Below are 22,080 nucleotides of genomic sequence, written 5' to 3'. Positions count from 1 at the left end.
ACTCACGGAGATCCGCCTGCCTCTGCCTCCCGAGTGCTGGGACTAAAGGCGTGCGCCACCATCGCCCGGCTCACATGATGATTTGTGGGAGCACTATTCACAACAGGCCGAAGGTCCATCGACAATGACTAAACTGTGGTGAACACATACAACAGAATTTTATTGAGCTGTAAGGAGGAATGCGACCATTTGGGTAAGCCTTGACAAGATTAAGGTCAGTAAAAGAAACCAGATACAAAAAGTCACACGTGCCATACAGTTTCACTTGTATGAACTACTAGAGTAATAAAATCTATACAAAATGATTGGCAGCTGCTGAAGGGCTAAAGCCAACAATCGAAACAAAGCTTCAGGTGGGCTGAGAAACTCTAGGCTGAAAAGCTGACTTGACTGGTAAAGCATATGGGTCGTTAGGACCCAGGACTTTTCTGATAGGAGGATGAGCATACCAACCTGCTATCTACCACCTGAGACTTCAGGGAACTGCTCTTCAGATGGAATCTTCCATCCCCAAAGTCCTCTTTTCTGTACCACATGCACACACAGTCCAAGGAAAGACCGATGTCTTTCAGCTGTTCTGGTTAAAGAATAATTCTTCTTGTGTAGATGTTGGTCTGCACTTTCTTCTATTCCCACGTTGCCTCAATCAATCTGGATCTAACCGTTGCTAGGGAATGAGGAGTTACTACTAACAAGAACAGGGGTTAATTCTGGAGTCGCTATATTAAACCGAGAGCTGTACAGGATCAGTGAATGCCGCTGTACTATCCACTTTCAAATAGTTCTTTTTGCTATAAAAATGCTAGCCAAGCATGTTTGTGCACACCTTTAAGCCCAGCACTTGAAAGGCAAAGGCAGTTGTGAGTTTGAAGCCAGCCTGGTCTACAGAATGAGTTTCAGGGCAGCCAGGACTATGGAGACAAATCTTGTCTCAAAAAAAAAAAAATTGCTGATGTTGAGCAGGGCATAGCATCTCATACCTAAAATCCTAACACTTGGGAGGCTGAAGCCAGAGGATCACAGTCAGTTCAAGACAACAATAAGCTACACAGTGCTATCTCAAAAAGAAAAAGACAATAGTTACAAAAACTGAAACAACAAAAAGACATGAGAATAAGATGCGGACTTGTTGAGAAGAAGGCTTTCAGTAAGAATGCGAGGGGAGAGGGTGTTAAAGGGGGAAAATGACCAAATTTCATTCTATACATGTATGAGGTTGTCAAAAGAATAATAAAAATTACTTTTAATTAAAAACAAAAGGATTATTAAATTTTAAAATTAAAAAGGTGTGTGTGTGTGTGATGCGGGGGTCAGAAGACAACTGTGGAAGGGGATTTGCTCCTTCCACTATGTGGGCTGAAGAGAAGGAACTCGACCCAACTCATCCTGATTCCCGAGTTTTCAAATCTCCTTTCTTTACATTTTGTATTTTAGAAAACAGGCTTACTTACAACCCCATGTCTTGCACCTTCTAAATTTCACTTTTTTAAAATTTTATTTTTATTTTACATGCATTGGTGTTTTTCCTGCATGTATATTTGTGAGAGGGTGTCAAATCTTGGAATTACAGGCAGTTGTGAGCTGCCATGTGGGTGCTGGGAATTGAACCCAGATCCACTGAAAGAACAGCAAGCATTCTTAACTACTAAGCCATCTTTCACTTTTAACTGAAAATAAACAGAATGAGAAACTGAAGTCATCTTAACGCCCACATTAACATATACTTCATATCCAGGTAAAAGAATAACTCATTTTTAAACCCAAAATTGGTTATAGCATATGTCTGCCACCTTCCCCACACAATATTGGGAAGGCAAAGCTCCCCTGGTTCTTGCTTACCACTTTGACCTAACTATGTTCCGGACAAAACACAGAAACACTTTCTGCCCCCAGAATTGCTGCTGAATGACATTCAATTAAGTACAGAAATGTGTGAGTGCTACAGGCTGCCTCTAGGGGGAAAGAAAAGAATCCCTTTGGTACTCTTTCATGAAGTAAACATTTTCCGATTCCCTTTGAATCTTCATAGCCCGTGTCTAGGGAACAGGGTGGTGGTTTCTTCAGATAATTCTTTCATCTTAAGTATAATTACTTCAGAGGCTTTAAAAAGAAAAGGTAAGCATTAGTTACATCAAAAAGTAAATAATAAGCACCTTTAAAATCATCGCTGTTAATCTTTACAGCATTTTAGCTTGAGACCACCCCACTTATGACAACAGTAGCCTCAGATAAACAGAAAAATCAACAGAGAGCTCAGAGAGCTCCTAGTAGAGTGATACAACTCTTTGTGGTTCCTTTTTAGTTTGGTACTTCTGGAAACTGAACTTGGGCCCCAGGCAAAGCAGTCAAGCGCGCTATCACTGAGCAACAGGCCCAGGTGAACAGAGCACTGAACTCTTGACAAGTTGTACAAAAGTTGTTGTTCCAACTAAATACTAGCATACCCAACCCAAGGCCTGCCATAACCTTTAGTGTCATTCCAAGTGGCATCTGGCTCCAAGTATAAACTTAATAACACTATCCATGATGCTGTTCTCTCTTATAAAATATAGTAACAGAGGAAATAAGCTGCTCTTGAACATCAATCCTGTCTCTAGCCTCTTCTTGCAAAGATACAACACTACCTTATAATTTTTATTTCTTGGACTTATTTATTTATTTATGTTTGAGTGTTTTGCCTACATGCATGTATGTACACTGCATGTGTGCCTGGTGCTCTCAGAAGTTAGAAGTGGGCATCAGATCCCCTGGAACCAGAGACACAGATGGTTGTAAACTCCATTATGGGTTCTGTGAACTGAACCCAGGCCCCCTATAAGAGCCATAAGTACTCTTAACTACTGACTCATCTCTCCAGACTCAATCATATTTTATTTTATATAAAACCAAGAGAATCTGCTCTGCTATGAGTGGCCTACAACACATTTAGGAAGATGGTCTTTAGCTTTATTTTGTTGAACTTTATTTTTTTTAAACTTTTAAAAGATTTATTTATTTCATTTTATGTGATGAGTGTTTGCTTGTATGTGTACTTGTTCACCATGCACATGCCTGATGCCCACAGAGGCCAGAAGAAGACACCAGATAGCATGGAATTGGAGAATAGTTATGATAGTCATAGATAGGCATGAGCCATGATGTGGGTGCTGGGAATCAAACTTGGATCCTCTGACCGGCACTTTAAACAACTGAACCATCTCTCTAGCTCCCTATTTCAAATTTTATTTTTTACTAATGTGTATTGTATAAATGTGTGTGTGTGTGTGTGTGTGTGTGTGTGAGAGAGAGAGAGAGAGAGAGAGAGAGAGAGAGAGAGAGAGAGAGAAGCACAGTTGTGCCACAGCATGTGTGTGAAGGTCAGAGGACAAATTCCAGGAATCAGTTCTCTCCTCCCAACATGAGATCAAGTCATCAGGCTGGCATAGCAGGTGCTCTTACCAGCAAAGCCATCTCACTGCCCCAAGGTATCATTTAAAAAGAAAAGGAAGAATTAAACAACATAAAAGTCAGTGATTTTAACTATGATTTGAGCTTTTCATAAATGGATAACTGTAATTTATTCAGCAAGTAGGTTGGGGGGGTTGTTTTTGTTTTTAAGATAACATCTAATATAATCAAGTCACTGTGTACCTGAGGATTATTTTGAACTGCACTGTCTGAGTGTTGGCACTATAGACATGGAACATATACACACAATTAGCAGACAGTTTTTGTAAATAAAGTTGTATTGGCACCCAGCCACATCCACTTATTTCTATAGTGCCTAAGGCTGCTTTCTCGTTGCAGTGACAGAATAGCTGGGACAGCCCATAGCAGAAAATATTATCTGGTGTTAACAAAGCTTTTTCTGGTCAACTTCCAAAATAGACTATTACAGTTCTAACCAGTAATTTATAGGTACTGATATGCTCATTCCTGGCCTCAGACACATGCCCTCTCTCCCAAATACTGTCTCTTGATAGCACTGAGGCTAAATCTGGTCTGAGAAGGACCCTGCAAACCAAGTCCTGTAATGCTGCCATCTCTATCAAGATGCCAGCTTCCTGTAAGACAAACAAATGATTCCCCAAAATGCTTTCTTACCTTCAGGTGGCCCCTGTCATTCCCGAGGCATAAAGAGCTTCAGTTGATTTCCAGTTCAGCTAGCTTTGCCTCTGAAAAGCTGTCGTCGCTGATATCACTGTAGGCATCACTATAACAGAGAAAAATTACTCAGCAAGATGTTTAAAAAAAAGCCACAAGTAGTCAAGTTGTAGCTCCAAACCTGTTCTATAGTGAAGACCCATGTAAAAGAAATACTAAGTGATATTCTATGATCATTCTGTAGTCTAACCACATGCACTGGTCCTTCTTTGCTCAGAGCAGCTGATTACTTGCCTTCATCACAAGTCCTAAGTTAGTTCTTCAGAAACTTAAGGAAAGCGTTTCAAGGGTTGAAATGTAGAAAGCACAGACTACAGATTAGCTGTCCGTTTCCACAAAGCCTTGACTGCTCGGCTGCCTGCCCCTGTGCCTGTGGCTTGCTTTCTACTCAGGTTCTATCAATAATCTGATTTCGTATGAAAGTCTGAAGCCAGGAGTGGTGGCTCACAGTTGTAATCCCAGAATTTATGAGGCTGAGGCAGGAGGATTGCCAAAGAGTTCCAGGCCAACCGAGGCTACTGTAAACTTCTGTCTCAAAAGAAGTCATGAGAGCTGCGGGATGGATGCAGCTGAGATGATCGTATGCAGAGAACTAACCCAGACTCAGAAAGACAATGTTTATGTTTTAGCATTTTGTACTTCCTATTATTTTACAGAAAATACATAAAATCATGCACATGAAGTAAAACTGTCTAGGGGGATGAAGATGACTAGTGGGAGGGAGGAGAAAAGAAAGGCAAGTGAGGATACCAAGAGGAATACTTTCAGTATTTGATACATACTGACATATACTTCTAGGGTAACCTTAAATTTTTGTTTAATTATAGATATTTTGTAAAGAAGGAGGGCCACCAATATGGCTCAGCTGGTTAAAGCACTTTGTGTAGAGCCTTAAGATCTGAATCCAACACCCAGATCCCAAAAGTTGTCCTTTGACCTCCACTGTCCTCACTGTGGCAGACACGTATGCAAATACATCACATGTACGCGCACACACACACACACACACACACACACACACACACACACGAAGACATTTTTGAAAGAAGTAAGGCAAGTGGAAATGTGGTCACTATGGGCACACCTTGATGGGGCTACTGGGACTTCAGCCCCTCTTCTCCCTTTTTGCCTCCTAGCCAGCATAATGTAATCAGTTTTCTCTTACCATGTGCTTCCCACCAAGTTCTGCCTTATCACAGAACCAAAGCAATGCAGCCAGAAGACCATAGCTGGAACCCTCTCAAACAAAACTTTTAAGGAAAAGAAAAGCAGAATTGACAAATCCCTTCATTTTGTGCTAATCTAGATGAGAGACTCAATCTGTCTGAGGTTGAGTACCACGTTGTCCTGCACCTACTGAAGACAATTTGTTCACAAGTGCACGAGCTATTAGTTCAATACTGGAGGTTTTTCACTTTTTATCCCTCTGACAACAATCATTATACTTTTTTTGTTTTATTTTTTTATTATTCAATTAAAAATTTCCACCTCCTCCCATTTCCCTCCTGCTCCCCCAACAATCATTTTCTTTAACAATGAGAGGGTCTAGGCCACACTACTCCAAAATATGGCACCTTGGCATAGTGAACATTTTAAAGTAAAGGAATCTGAGGTGGTATGACAGGGCAAGACAGTGCAGGGGTTCCTCCACCCCACACTCTTCATGAGACCATTTGGGACTTGACTAGGATTTTATCTCCTTGATGGCAAATCCCATGGGAAAATTACCTGAATCTATTGTAGGAACCCAAGGCCAAGATACCCAGTTAATTTATCCTGGCTCCTGTTAAACAACCGCCTGCTCGTGCAAACCTCTCCCTCCATATCTGCTCATCTTAGTTTTTCTTAAGCTGCTTGCTTGTGCAAAACCTCCCCCTACAGCTGCTGAGCAAGATAACCAGATGTGGGTTTTGCTTCCAAAAGCCACTTGCTCTAAAATCTCTGGGCCAAAGTTGGGTCCTGAATACCGGAGAGTAGTCCCAGCAGCTGGAATAAAGACTTTGACTAGGCTATTAACTGTGTCTGAGTGGTCTTCTCTGGTGGGCCCCCCATAACGAAAGTATACACAGGAAGGTCTCTTGAAGACCCATCTGCCCTTCTGCCCTAAAACAGGCACTTTGACCCTCCCTGAAGAGGATCTTCAGACCCTGAAGTGAAAGAAAAAAAAAAAAAAAAAAAAAAAAAAAAAAAAAAAAAAAAAGCAACCGAACAAGTCAGCTTTGCTAAGTTCTCCCAGTTTATTGTCATATCACATCCTCTTTGTCCACTTATATTTCCTCATGTTTCTCCTGCTGTTCATCAGCTGTGCTATAACAGAAAACACTAAAGAGGTCAGTGAGATAACTCAGCAGATAAAGCACTTGCTGTGCAAGCCTGAATACCCGCATTCAATCTCCAGAAGCTACCACATGAAAACTGAATGGAGCGAAACAACTCCATAAAGTTGTCCTCTGACATACACACACACAGGGAGAAAGAGAGAGGGTGGAGAGAGTGAGGGAAGGAGAGAGAAATGAGGACGATAGGGAGAGAGGGGGAGATGGAGGGAAACAGAGAGACAGAAGGAGAACAAACTAAGGTTTCCCTGGGTCTTCATTTCCTGATAAAGACTGTCGTGCTTCATGCCTGAGCCATCCCTGACTTTGGCCAAGCATTTGCTAACCCAAATAGCAATAAAAGTCTGTATTCCTTAACAGGTGAAATTTCACTTTTGTTCTTTTAAAAGAAACCGGCAAAGTGCTGGAGAAGGTCTATGCAGACAGACTAGAAAACTCCCCTAGTCTACACTCACAGAGTGACTACCGATAAGCAGACAGAACACATCATCCACGGCTCCCTTTGTTTAGCCGCTCTCCTTCTGGACTTTCCGCAGGGGCATGGGAGCAGCAGACCAGAGAAAACAGGCAGTAAAACGTTAAGAATTGGTCAGAAATGGAATATATGTTAGCTGAAGATATAAAAAAAACCACATATCCTTGTTATTATTAAAGTCAAATAACATCTCCCAGTTGCACTCTTTAGCTGGGGAAAAGCACCCGTACTGCTGTATAAAATGACTGAAGCTTGTTTTAGTAGTTGGTTTGTTTTTGTTTTTGTTTTTTAAGATTGACCCAAGGGCTGGAGATTTAGCTCTGTTGAAAGAGTGCTTGCCTCCAATCCCTAGCCCTGCAAAAACTGGGCATGGGAGTCCCTGCCTGTTATCTCAGTACTCACAATGCTGGGAAAGGAAGATGGATGATAAATTTGAAGCCAGCCTAGACTCTGGAGTGAGTTCCAAGATATTGTAGGCTTCTGAGTGAGAGCCTATCTCAAAATTAACTAACTAATTAATTAAAAATCCAAACAACTACAACTTCATCAGAGATTAGTCAGAGATATATAAATCTGGTCTGAAAATTACATAAAAATAAGCTTTTGCTATTCATGAAAGTTACATGTTCCTATGACATGCTCTCAAAATTTAGGGAAATATAGAGTCAGGAAAAACCATTAAATTCGGAAAATTTAAGTTTCCAAATTATTTACTAAAAATAATTTTTAAATTAATTTAAAAAACAAAAATTAATGTAAGAATGAATTATTTCCTGTACCAGGCAGAATTCCCCACCAGAGCCCTCAGATGGTTTGACTCTAGCCCACCAGCTCTCATTTTCTACCTGAAAGTTGTCTTCACCGAGCTGTCAGTGCATTAGAATGGAACAACCTGAGTCAAGCAAATTGAGGCTCAGCTTGAATTTATTCATGGCTAAGGTTAAAAATATTTCCTAAGCGTTCTGAGACTAGGTAGAACAATAAACCACGACACTCAAGAACAGAATTATCAGACTAGGCGTTCCTGCTAAACTTGCTGATTTAAAGCATTCATCTGGAAGCAAGAAACAAGTGAGAGAAATAAAATGTGGATCACCAAACAAACAGAAAACAACACCAGTTTCTGCAACAGACTAGAAAATGTGCTTGCCACTCTGGGGCCTGCAGGGTTTAAGGGATCATTTTTATTTCACACAAAACAAATTCAAAAGTCAGTCATAAGCTAGATATGCACATAGACAGGCATATTTCACTAAAACTATCACAGCTCCATTTTAAAATAACCCATCTTTTTAAATAATCTACAGACACACACGCAGACACACACACACACTAGGATCTTTTGTTGTTGTTAAAGGAAAATGATTCTGCAATGTAGTCCACACAGCCTCAAACTCACAATCCTCCTGCCTCATCTTTGTGCATATGGAATTAAAGACCAGCACTATGCCTAGCTAAATACTAGAGGTTTTCATGTTCAATTCTAATAAGTGTCACAAAACAGACACATATAGCTCTTGTTACATTTTAGGAAGGCACAGTTTTAAAATTATTCAATATAAGTACAAGTAACCATGGCTATTTACATTTAAAACAATTAAGAGTGAAATGGAATTTAAAATTCCATTCCTTACTTATACTAGCACTTTGCCATTTGTGGCTAATGACTGCCATTTTTGAATAGTGCAGATTATTGAACATTTCCATCATCTGAGAAAGTTTTAATGGAGACTATTGATTTAAAACTAATGGGGCCAGCCAGATGGCTCAGCAGGTAAAGATGCCTGCCGCCAAGCCCAAGAACTTGAGTTCGATCCAAAGAACCCCTTGGTGAAAGGAAGAGAACTGACTTCTGAAAGTTGTTGTCTCAACACACAACACACACAAAGTATCATGCATGCAAAATAAAAATGTTATAAGTAAACTTAAAAAACAATAAATGACTAAAAATAAACTATAATCACTATGGTAGTCATGATTATCATTATTTCCTCAAAAAATGCTTTTTAAAGGCTTTTCTATGTATGACATTAAAATCATAGCAAATATCTCTCATGCACATGTCCTGCAAGTTGTGGAAACTCTCTTATTTTAAAAAGTAGTTCATGGATCTTCCTCTCCCTCCCTCTCTCTCTCCTCCCTCTCCCTCTCTCCCTCCCTCTCCCTCTGAGACAGGGTTTCTCTGTGTAGCCCTGATTGTCCTGGAACATGCTATAGACCAGGCTGGCCTCAAACTCAGAGAGATGTGCCTGCTTCTACCTCCCGAGTGCTGTGATTATAGGTGTGTACCACCACTACCTGGCTCAAGTCAAACCATATTTTATGTAAGATTTTTAGCTGGGGATTTGAAATAAGAAGCTTCAGTTCTACCGACAAAGCAAGGAGTCTACTCTTAACCGCTTCCAGGGGAAAGGGAGGTCATTCACAAAGAAGCAGGCTTTGTTAGTATGTATCCTATGCTACTTGACCAAGGCACGGGAATAAGGCGTATGTGACTAGGCTACGTGAGAGGACAGGGAGTGGGGCTTGGTTAATGTGAGACTATGCAATGTGAAAGCAGTCAGGCTGCCTTCCACCTCCAGATGTCAGAAAGACTGGGTGTGTTGCTGTCCTGCTCACAGCCCTCTGTGCTTCCGGTCTGGGTTCTAACAGTGGCAAGATAAAAACCATCAGTTTCAGTACAGGTGGGAATTGCTTTTCTAGGACACTACTCTGACTTTCAAGGCTTGACCACAATGGTCTCCGTGTTTATTTGTTTTTGAGACAGTCTTCTGTAGATCATACTGATTGCAAATCCACTATGTAGCCAAGAATGACCTCAAATTTCTGCTCCCCTTGCCTCTACCTCATAAGTGCTAGATTGCTGATGTGATCTGTCAAAGCTTGTTTACATGGTGCTAGGGATGGAACCCTGGGCTTCATACATGCTAGGCCAGCACTATACCAAATGGCAAAACATTTCAGTCATTTGAAAAAGTTTTAAATTATAGTTATTGATTTAAAAGTAATGAATAACCTTTCTGTCAATGACACCTTACTCCTAATAAATTACCAGTATATAAAAACAGTCTAAGATACTAGGGGAAGGGTGTGGTGATGCTCCATATATCCCACCTCTTATGCTACCCTGAAGCAGCCATTAAATCACTTCTTCTCTATTAATAGAAAGAGATGGTTAAAATTTTAAAACAAGTCTAATGGCATAGTTAAGACTCACAGCATGCATGAGCTCCTACAATACTTTGTATCAAAATCCATTTCGTGTGAAAAAGTGTGTTTTAAAAACACATTGCCATGCACAGTTTTCCCCAAAGCATTGGTACTGCTAGACTTTCTTGTTTCTCAAAGGGCCCCTGAAAGCCATAAAACACAAGAGCAAGGAATAAAAACTTAGTATGCTCTGAATGAGTTTTGCATCTCATAGTAAACAGGAGACTTCAACCCAGGCAGGGCTTTCAAAGCACAGTGGTCTGTATCACTATGAACGCCATTGCTCGCTGGCAACCGTATTATCAACACCACAGTGAAGTGCAGCCTATAAAGAGGCCTTTTAACCAATGCATAATCCCCAAAAGAAGGAGTACTCAGATGTGACTTATTAACAATAATTTACCAGAAAAAAAAAAAACCCTCACAGTATGGGCTAAAGTCAAACAATCATGCGGGGGGAAGGGGGCGGGCGTTGAAAAGATGTTGAAAAGAACTGCTTAAAAAAAAAAGATTGGGCTTTCTTTCCCAATGTAACAAAGGAGCAAAAGCAGTCTTTTGATATAAGTTTACCAAGCCTCTTGCCACTATTCCTCACAGCAGCCCTAAGGGTGGACAATGGCGACTTGGGATACAACCTCCAATGAGTGACAGATGCAGACCCAGAAGCCTCAACTCCACCATCAAAACCACCACCACAGCAATAAAACGTTTGAGCACATATTGTATAATTGGCCCTAGCAGCATCAATCATGAAGGCCAAAAGTCAAGGTGGGCTCAAGAGTACTGGAAACTGAAAGGCACACAGGTGCAGAGGAGAACCTCTGAGTCTTTCGTTTGGAGCAGGAAAGTGAGGAAGGCAAGCCTTAGACTGTAAGGCTTGGAGAGAGAAAGGTACAGTGCTAACACAGTACAGTGTCCCCCAGCCCCGTGCCCACCTTCACATGCCCCGTGAGCTGACGTCCTCATAGGATATAGACTGGTGTTCCCTCTCACTAAGCAGGTCCAGAACATATATCAATAGTCAGGAGGCAAAGGCATTAAACCTCTCTGGGGCATTCTCAAGACTTCGAGATATTCTGTATGGATTTATGTGCATTTTAATCTACAAACCAAGGTAAGCCTTTGAGGGTTTTTGAGCTGCAAAATCATGTGGGAAGACCATTCTAATGGCAGATGATAGATTAGGAGGATTAGAAAAAGAAAAACCAGAGGCAGGGAAGTCCAGGCAAAAGGCTTTGTACTAAGTAAAAGATGAAGGTAGCTGGAACTAAGGTAAAATTAGTAACAATATTAGAATAATAGTAATTCACATTTAAGTTTCTATCATAGATCAGGCATTGTGTAAAATTATTTATGTATAGTGGGAAACTTAGTCTTCATTATGACCATGTAAACTATGAACGTTTTTACCTTGCGTGTGTGTGGGGGGGGACTGTATGTGGTGCATTGCTAGGATACAGTCCAGGGCCTTATGAATACTACACTATAACATTAATCCATAACTATCTGCCCCCTTTTTTGAGACAAGGTCTCACTATGTATCCCTGGCTGGCCTTGAACTCATAGAGATCTGCCTTCTTGGCTCCAAAGAAACTTTTTTATAAAGAAACAAGTGCAAAGAAAGATGAGGTCCAAACCATTCAGGAAAGAAGAGCTGGATTTGGATTCAGCAAGTTCTACCCAACTCCAAAGCTTAGGGTCTAAATGCTCAGTATAGTGCTAGCACAGCATGAAAAGACTCTAGGGTTCAATCCTCAGCAGCACATACCAGTGTGATAGTACAAGCCCGCAATCCCAGTACCAGTACCAGGGAGGTGGCGGGAAGAATTCGAGATAATTCTCAAGTACATATTGAGCTGGAAGCTAGCCTGGGATAAGTTAGACTCTCCTACAAAGCTAAAAGTACGGGCTGAATAGTAGATAATGCCATTGGAAGTGAATGTTAATTTTCTTAGGGGTGACATGGACCTGTGTGAAAAATGTCTTAATTTTAGGAAATTTTATGAAGTATTTAGGTATGAAGTGCCACCATGTTTGCAACTTTTAAAAGGTCAAAAGAAAACTTGTATACAGAAGATAGAGGGAGAAAGGGAGCGTAACAGAGCTATAACAACTGGTAAATGTGCTCAGATGGCTACGAGGTTTGCTGGACTAATCTTCTATCTTGCTAATATACTTGAAAGCTTACAAAATAAAAAAAATTGGGGGGAAAATACATATATTCACTATTATACGTAGCTTACTTTTTGTTGCTGTGAAGAGACACCATGGCCAAGGCAACTTGCTTACAGCTTCAGAGAGTGAATCCATGACCATCATGGTGGGAAACATGACAATAGGCAAGCAGGCACGGTACTGGAGCAATAGCTGAGAGCTCATATGTTGAGACGACAACCATGAGGCAGAGAGTTTTAACTGGGAATAGTGCAGGATTTTGAAACCTCAAAGCCCAAGCCAAGTGACACATCTCCTCCAACAAGGCCAAGCCCCCTCCAACAAGGCCACACCCCTTACTTCTTCCTAAACAGTTCCACCAACTGTTGTAACTAGTAAGCATTCCAACATGAGTCTATGGGGGCCAGTCTCATTGAAACTACCACATAACTACAACCAAAAAGAACAGGTAGAAAGACTAGATATAAATATTTAAAATTTAATACAGTGATTATCTTAGGTTGTTGAGCTTATGGGTGTTTTCCCCCAAATTTTCTGTAACATTGCATCTTGAAATCAACAGAGAAGTAACGCGTCTCAGGTTGGAAGTCAGTGTGTGATTTAGAAAGACAGACAGAGACAATGTGAATGAAATGTGTTCCTTCTCTGACTGCCTCCAGGATTCAAAGATGAAGGTGCCATAGTAGGCCAGGGATGGAGCCCAAGGCTGGAGCATGTACAAAGCACTGGCTGGGTTTAATACTCAGCATCACTCAAAAAAAAAAAGTGGCAAGAACATATGGTGGTGTAGGAGGTTCTTCTGTCTATATGTTGCTTTCATTTGGTTGAATAAAGAAACTGCCTTGGCCTTTTGATAGGGCAAACTTAGGTAGGTGGGGAGACAGAACTGAATTCTGGGAAGAAGGAAGCAGAGACAGAGAGAGCTGCCATGAAGCTGCCAGGTCAGACATGCTGAATCTTTCCCGGTAAGCCACAACCTCATGGTGACATACTAGAAATATTAGAAATGGGTTGAATCAAGATGTGAGAGTTAGCCAAAAAGAGGCTAGAGTTTATGGGCCAAGCAGTAATTTAATTAATACAATTTCTGTGTGATTATTTCAGGTGTAAGCTAGCTGGGTGGGACAGAACAACCCCCCCCCTCCTTACTACAATATGGGAAGAAAACAATGGACTTACACTAGAAGTTCAATCTAGAAGGGGAGCAGGAAATGGAAGAGTCAGACTCCAGAAACACACTTCCTTTAAGAACTCTTTTCATTATGAAGTAGTTCTGACTTTTGAGTTTGGTCTGCAATAGTCAGTCAAATACAATGCATCATCAAGTACCTTCTCTATTGTTTTTATACCACTATGCCTCTTGGTTTTCCATGAAAAGATGATCTCTTTGTACAAGAGACAGTAAATGTTCGTTGGAGTCATAATTCAAGGTCCAAAACCTATAATAAAATGTTACTCAATCGTCTTAAAAGCCCTGTTTTATCCTTTAAAGCCCTGCTTCCCCAAAGAGTTGTATTCCTGTGGACTGTGGACTGTCTGTACCTGAGTTCTTGTGCTCTGATACAGAAGGAGCACTACCCAAGCAAGAGTTTTACTCCAACCTACAAATGGGCCTGACCGATGCCCACATCATAAAACTAGAAGCCATTCTTAAACTTGTTGCATAGCGACTGGGCATAAGAGCTATGCAGGGCAGACAGAGAAACACATGTACTGAAAACAGTATCCTTCTGCTGCTTTAAAATGGAATTCCCAGGCTGGGGCTGAGGAGCATGACTCAGTATAAGACTGCACACTTAACAAGAGCAAGGCCTGGAGTTCAATCACCAGCACCATCCCCAGAGGAATTCCTCACACAGGTTATATAGACTCTTTGTTTCTAAAGACTAAAGAATTCCCCATTATATGCACCTTAGCATATTCTACTTAGAACAATAAAGGTAGAAATGGAAGACCAGGAATGTTTTGGGAACATGGGAAGCAGAGAGGAGCTCCTCGCCCTGGAAACCAATTAAAGCCTCTTGCCAATAGAGAATCGAGAATTCCAGTACAATTAGTTTCTAGCTGCTTAAGACCCATTTCAGGGCTGGAGAGATAGCTCAGTAGTTAAGAGAACTCACTGACTGCTCTTCCAGAAGATACAGGTTTGGTTCCCAGCACCTATATGGTGACTTCCATCAGTCTGTAACTCCAGTTACAGAGGATCTGACAACTCTTCTGGTCCCAGTGGATACTGCATGCACATGGTGTACAAATATACATGCAGGCAAAACACCCCATACACAGAAAGTAAAAATAATTAAAATCTCAAAAAAAAGTCTTTTCCCCTTTCTATCTATAAAACATTTTCTAAGAATTTTCATCAGAAACCCATTTATAGGGAAAAGACATAAACTAAAGTCCTTAATGCAACCCTAATGGTTCCTGATTTCTCCTTACCAGACTATAACTCCATTCAAGGCATCTCCAGAGCCACCTCAGATATCTTTTATCAAATGAAAAAGAAAAGGGGGAAAAAGATTTCTAAGCAAGCTTTTTTGATGCAACTTGTATATGTGGCTACTGCTCAGATGAGTCACTGTGCGTGTCTCTTGCAGAGCCAGAACTCACCTCGGCTATGGCCTACTTTCTGTGAGTATCGGGAGAAGCCCGCATTATGCTCTCACTGTGTAGTACTTTCTTCTGAGCACCTCTCTTTCTCTTGACCCTCTATATTAAAATATCTTCAATAAACTCTCCAACTCTACTTCATTATAGCAGCTAGTACTGAATTCTCTCCAGTGCCCAAGTCACAAACCCTAATTTGGCCTGAATCAAGGTCCCTGAAAGTCTTGGGAAATTCCTGTAACTAAGACTAACATTGAGAGGAGCTGTGTTTCTGTCCCCTCACTCCTGACACAAGTGGCCAAGTTTTCTAAATTTTTCTTATAACTATATGAAGCAGTCTGATTCCACTCTAACCACGCTAGCAAGACCATTCGAACTTGTGGTTCCCTTTCAAAGACAGGCATATGTGCATGTCTTTGTTAGGAAATACCACTTGTGTGCAGGTAACCAAGGAGGCCAGAAGAAGGTGGTGGATCTCCTGAGCTGGACTCATAGGTGGTTTTAAGTTGCCAGATGTAGGTGCTGGGAACCAAAGTCAGGTCCCCAGGAGGAACTGTAGGCATTTTCAAAGGGCTAAGCCATCTCTCCAACCCTTGTGTTTACCTCTTATAGACAGGACAGATAATATTTAGACACAGAAGGAGACATATTACCAAAGATTACAATTACTTATTGAATGGACCATAATTTCCCATTAGACTTATTTACTCTGCAAATGGATTCATTGTACTTATCAAAAAGAATTAACCTGGCAGTTGCCATCTTTCAGAACGCATGTAGGGTCAGTCTATAGCTGAGGGCTTTCAGAATGAATTTTCCACTACCAATTTGAATCAGGTCACTTCTCCCAGTTTACACTGTTCGCATATGTGATTTATGATGATCACTGCTTTCCTTCAGGAAGGCTGGAATTTTGATGGATGCTAGGCAGAGAACACCTGTATGATGAAGCCCTTAGTAAAAATCCCTCAACTCCAAGTCTCAAATGAAATGCTATGGGCAGAAACACCCGCATACACACAAACACACACACACACACACACACACACCTGTGTGCCAGTGCTGGAATGAGGGTGCACTTGATATCACAGAAGGGAGTAAGGGAGCACAGAAAACCTGAAACTCTTTCTCCAGACTCTCCTTACATCTCGTCCCTGACTGACCCCTGTATGCAATGCACCCTGTGTCACTGTCATGAATATGAGCTGTGAGCACAACTATATTCTGATTTTGACTCAACAATTACTGAATACGCATGTATTCTTAGGTGGAACCAAAACAAGGCTCTTAGTTTAATTTTTTTGTTTTATATTTTGAAACAAGGCTTCAATCTGTAGTCCAGGTTGCCATCAAACCCATGGTGACTCACCTACCTGCACCTCCCAAGTGCTAGAATTATAGGTGTGAACCACCACACCTGGCTGCGATAGCAACTGCTGCTACTTCTCCTCTTCTTCCTTCCTTCTTCCTCCTCCTTCCCTTATTCTTTTTTTTTTGGGGGGGGAGGGTGTCTCACTGTGTAGTCCTGGTTGGCCTGAACTTAATAGTAGACAAGGCTAAGAGTCAAACTCAAGAGTTGTGCCTTCCTCTGCCTCCTGAACACTTGGACTAAAAACACGTACTACCGTGCCCGGCTGCATGTACTTTTAAATTACACTTTAGTGGGGGTGAGGGGAGGCGCATGTGTGGAGGTCAGAGGACAACTCATGGGAGTCAGTTCTCTCCTTCCACCAAGTGGATCCTGGGGACCAAACTCAGCCTGTCATGCTAGGCAGCAAGTGCCTCTACTCATTAGGCCATCTTACTGCCTTAATGATTTTACGTGTACTTTTCAGTAATTAATAAAAAAACTAAAAATACTACCCTAGAATGATTATGCCCTTGAACCGACTGCTGTAAGCCTAAAACTGGGGGTAATTAGCTGTTAGAACTGCTGCCATTCTGTAGATAACAGAGTGGCTGACGATTTGGTTCACCAGCTCTAAATCCCTAAATAATATTCTTACAACTCCCAAGTGCTCAGTGATAAATATTCTCGGCTGGGCGGAATGCAGAGGTTACAGCTCAGATGTTCTTACTAAAGGTACGACCTTTACACTCTGCCCCGTGAAGACAAGGCTGCCTGTACATGCATCAGAGAGAATTTCAGGGCAAGGAGCCATCCTTGCAGGGCCCATGCTCGAGCTGTTTACAAGCAGTAGTCTTCTCTGAAAGAAACACAGCTCGAAATAAATCACCTCATAGCAGTGTGTGGCCAGCAAGGCAGTCACCGGCCTTTCAAAATTCAGCAGTCCCATGGAGGTGCGAGAAAGGATCTGAGGGAAGAAGTCCTTAGTGATGCTAGTGTTTGTCACTGGATTATTGGTCACCATTCTTGGGGGTTGGGGGATTTGTTTATTGGTTTTTTGTTTATTTGTGCAAGGTTTCAAGTAGCCCAGGCTAGCTTTGATGACCTTGAACTTCTGATCTTCTTGGTTCCACCTCCGAAGTGCTGGATTACAGGCCTGCATCACCATGCCGTGCTATGCCGTGCTGTGCGGTGCTGTGCGGTGCTATGCCGTGCTGTGTGGTGCTGTGCGGTGCTATGCGGTGCTATGTGGTGCTATGTGGTGCTATGTGGTGCTAGGGATCAAACCTCAGGGTTCATACATGCTAAGCAAACATTCTACAACTGAGCTGTATTTCCTATGCTGTTTTTTTTGGGGGGGGGTTTTGTTTTATTGAAGCAGGATCTTGATATGTAACCCTGGCTAGCCTGGAACCAACAGTGTAGACCGAACCAGCACTGACTTTGCAGTAATCCTCTAGTCTCTGGAGTGCTTGGATTACAGGTATGCACAACCATACCTGCCAACAATCACCATTCTTTATTGAGATCCCTGTAGTATATCAGGTTTAGACCACCTTCTGCTGCTGCCTGCACTTACCACTTTAGTGGAGAGCCACCTGTATGCTAGGTAGCTAGGCAGACATAGGGAAGGTGCCCACTTGTGATTGGTGCACAACCATGGAGGCCTCCAGGTTGGCTGAAATTGGGATGAGCTCCATTAAAGGGGCTTTTCTTCTAAGACTGTATCTGTTTCAGGCCAGTGCTCAGCTATGGAGGAGCTTCACTCAGTAGTGCCAGCCTCCACGCAGGAATCAAAAGGTCGCACTCAGCAGGCAGGTACAAGGACAGCCAGACTACACGAACCACACACATTCACTTGTTAGCTGGTGCTTGCAAACAGCCAGATACTTAACAGTGGATAATTTCTCTCAGCCAACTAACTTGCTTCATTGTCACCTCCTTTTCTACATGAGAATCTATAATAATAGAGAACGTAAGGCAGCCATGACATGTCACGGCACACATGTGATTTGGAATTCCACATTGGAATTTTCAATCTGTAACATAAACTATGCCGCCTGAGAACCCAGGAATGTTTTCCTCGCATGAAATCTCTTGTGTAGAACCATAGCATACAAGCAGGCAATCTGGGGACCACATCTGAAACAGAGAAGAATCTGGAGACCCCTTAGCCTGCTCCCTATGGTAGCCCTCAGACACAGTAGGAAGGCCACTGCTCTGATTAAAGATAGCAAAGAGTGATTAATAATTTGATAAGGCAACAGGCATGTAAGCCATGTAAGGCTGTTCCCATATGAACCCACGGAAATGGGAAGCACTAGAGCCGTGAGCGTCTCTGAATAATAATGCCATTATAAGAAGGCTTGTGTAACACAAGCTCACAAACACCCCTGGTACCGATGCTCCATGATCTCAAGTGCAGCCTGCAATGGTTGTTTACAAGGGTAAGAGTCTACGCAATACACAGTATTACTGTGATAGTCAATCACCCTTCCTAAGGCTGGAATATTCTAGGTAGTTCCTTCTACATCTAAACTTTCTCCATATAATGCCTACAACATTCTCGAAGGAGGATAAGTACAGATATAAATTCTATCCAAACTATTATATAAATGTAATGAAATCTCGGTCACTACCTTGATCTTAACAATTACTGTGCTGTTCATCTGGGAAATTAGAACAGGGCACTACCTTCTCTCCGCTCCTGTTTTTTGCTTTTTTGTTTGGTTATCTGGGTTTTGTTCAGTAGGTAAGAGTACTTGCCTAGCATGCATGAATCCCTGGGTTCCATCCTCAGGACAGCTAAATGTGGTGACAGATATCTGTAATCTCAGTATTTAGAAGTTAGAGGCAGGAGGATCCAGAGTTCAAGGTCATCCTTGGCTACGTACCAATTTCAAGAACAGCCTGGGATATGAGAGACCCTGTCTCCAAAAACAAATACTAAAGACATGTTGTCTCACTATGCATACCAGGTTTTCCTGGAATCCGTGATCCTCTTGCTTCAGCCTCTCAAATACTGGGAATTCAGGTATATATCATTATAGCAAAATATATCTTTGAAATCTAAATGATAATATTCCTAAAGTAGACACAGTCTTGATAATGAAAAGAGTAGCAAAAGTTCAGGTATAAGGGATCATCAGTTAAACAGATATTAAATAAAAACCAATTTACTTAACAACTTTCAGGGAAGACAAGGAAAATCAGATCCCTTACCTTATACTATTAACTCACAATAAAGTCCAGATACGCTGTTGGATATTAGACTATGAAAGTGTTAGAAGAAAACATCGGGGTTATAATTTATAAGATGTTTCCTCAGGAAAGATTTTAGGCATGATACTAAAGATAGAATGCAGAAAAAAATTAAATACATACTTTTCTTCAAAACTTAAATTCCACAATGATTCTAAATTTTGTGGAAAAGCTAATATGCTAGTAACCATGCATCTGGACCCATCGCTAGGAGCACTAAACTGGTTACCTGTACGACAGTCTGCTCATCTGTTGGAGGTGGGTATTCAGATTGCCGGTTGCTGCAAGTAAGAACCCCAGGTATGGAGGGGAAGGCTTCATCGGCCTAGAAGTAAACTCCGGATGGAACTGGACACCAACGAAATACGGATGACCTGGAATGGAAACAAGTATGATGTGCTTGAATCAAACAGGCATGAGAACCGCTAGAAAGGTTGCCATATAGTTGAATGCCCACACTAAGCACCTCATGTATTCTAAGCAAGCATTGTACCAACTTAGCTATATCCCCCAGCCCTAGCCTGCTTCTGGAAGGCCTTTCATTGTTGGCTCAATTTCCATAATATCCCTAAATTTCAAGATAACCACCACCTGAGGTTGGGAAAGTGGCTTAGTGGATAAAACATTTTTCTAAGCAAGCATGAGAACCTGAGTTCAAATCCTCAGCATCCATGTAAAAGAGTTTGGTGCTATTGCCCCATGCCTGGAATCCCAGCATAGGAGGGTGAAGACAGAAGGGGTGGGGGAGCTTCCTGGTCAGCCAGCCTAGCAGCAAATGGGGAGTTTCCAGATTGTTGAGAAACCTCCATCTCATGGCAGTAAGGTAGAGTGATAAAAGACACTGATATCTTCCTCTGGCCTTTGCATAGACACACACACACACATGCACACATACACAGAAATTAATTGAACATTCAATAGCTGGTAGCCACTAGATTGAGCAGGCAGATTAGTTTCTGCTTTGGAACAAATTCTCCTGAACAGGTCTGACCTGTTCCAGAGGAGGAATATGTAAGCAGAAGCCTCTTTGAATTGCAGGGCTTCTCAGCTATGAAAGTTTGGCACAAGGAATGATACCTTCTCCCTCAACAAAAGAAAAAAAAAAAAAGAGCTGAGTATGTTGGTGCAAGTATAATCCCAGCACCCCAGAGGTGGAGGCAAGAAGATCAGGAGTTCAAGGTCATCTTCAGCTACACTTCAAAGTCATCCTGGGCTACAGGAGACCCACTCTCAAATAAAAGCAAAACAAAACAAAAGTCAGTGTCCTCATTAGTTTTTACTGTCAATGTGAAGAACTTAGAGTCACCTGGGAAAGGGGGACCTCAAGTGAAGAACTGCATTGATCATGCTGGCCTATCCACATCTGCTGTAAGAGATTGGCTTAATTGATGAGGGAGGGCCAGTCTACTGAGAGTAGCACCATCCGCATGTAAATGGGTCTGGGATACACACACACACACACACACACACACACACACACACACATAAACTGAGCATGATCTAGAACCTAAGTCAGCAAGCAGTGTTCCTCCATGGTTTCTGCTTCACTTCCTGCCTTGATTTCCCTCAATGATGAACTGTGACCTGGAAGTATAAGCCAAAATAAACTCTTTCTTCACCAAGTTGCTTTTGGTCATACTATTTATAACAACAGAAAGCAAACTAGAACAGTCCAAACATAGTGGTAAAAGCCTGTAATCCCAGCATTCAGGAGGCAGAGACAGGAGGATCACCACAACTTTGAAAGTTATGGTCTACACTGTAAGCCTCAGATACATAGTGTGGTCCTGTCTCAGAAAAACAAAAACAAACAAAAAACCAAGGGCCTTAGGAAATGGCTCTGCAGGTAAAATGTTTGCCTCCACCAAACCTGATTACCTGAATTCCATCCCTGGAACCCAGGTGGTGGAAGGAAAGCATCAAAAACCGTCTTCTAACCTCCATACACAAGCCATGGCATGAGACCCCCCCTTCAATCCCACCCCCACAAATAAATAAATGTACTAAAGTAAAAAAAAAACACAAAAACATAATAAACAAAAATTTATTTTAAAAACAAAAAGTCATCTATGCTTAGAGAAGAAATTGAGCAATATAACTTTAAAGTAAAACACATTAAACATTATAGCATAATATCTAGGGATGTCTTAGAAAGAAAAAGACAGTACTTCTATTTCTGCAGAGCTATGGAGAGATGCTGTGACACACATCATGTCATAGCCAGGGACAGACTATTTCAATGAATGGATCATTGCTCGAAATCGCTTTATTCAAGCAAATTCTCTGTGTGGATATGAAGAATGATGAAAGAGTTTTTATTTTGATGATGCTCTATCAGCCAAACAAAGTACCTTTAAAAGCAATGCTCTTAATGGCTTCTAAGCAGATTCTGACATTCTACAAATCTCAAGTCTTGTTCCTCTCAGAATCCTTGAGGGACAGTAGAGACTTGTGGCTATGCTTCTAAAGGGTACTTAAGATCAAAATCTTCTGGGGAATTTTCCTTCATAAAATGAATTCCCTTG

General features: G+C 41.5%; 1 protein-coding gene across 2 annotated transcripts in view; it reads right to left on the bottom strand.

Moving 5' to 3' along the window:
- Positions 1-139: 139 nt before the first annotated feature.
- Ctps2 (CTP synthase 2) overlaps positions 140-22,080 on the bottom strand; it is a 116,178-nt gene continuing 94,237 nt past the window's right edge. For both annotated transcript variants that reach the window (XM_050160595.1, XM_050160596.1), the window contains 3 exons: positions 19,785-19,929; positions 4,084-4,192; positions 140-2,100 (listed from right to left, as the gene is read on the bottom strand). In XM_050160595.1, the coding sequence (XP_050016552.1) occupies positions 4,123-4,192; positions 19,785-19,929 (215 nt within the window). In that variant the 3' untranslated portion in view covers positions 140-2,100; positions 4,084-4,122. The remainder of the gene's footprint in view (positions 2,101-4,083; positions 4,193-19,784; positions 19,930-22,080) is intronic.

This window comes from Alexandromys fortis, unplaced genomic scaffold, assembly GCF_014885135.2.
Source record: "Alexandromys fortis isolate MF-2015 unplaced genomic scaffold, M_Fortis_MF-2015_v1.1 scaffold_120, whole genome shotgun sequence".
NCBI lineage: Eukaryota > Metazoa > Chordata > Mammalia > Rodentia > Cricetidae > Alexandromys > Alexandromys fortis.
This window is presented reverse-complemented; position numbering and strand designations above follow the sequence as displayed.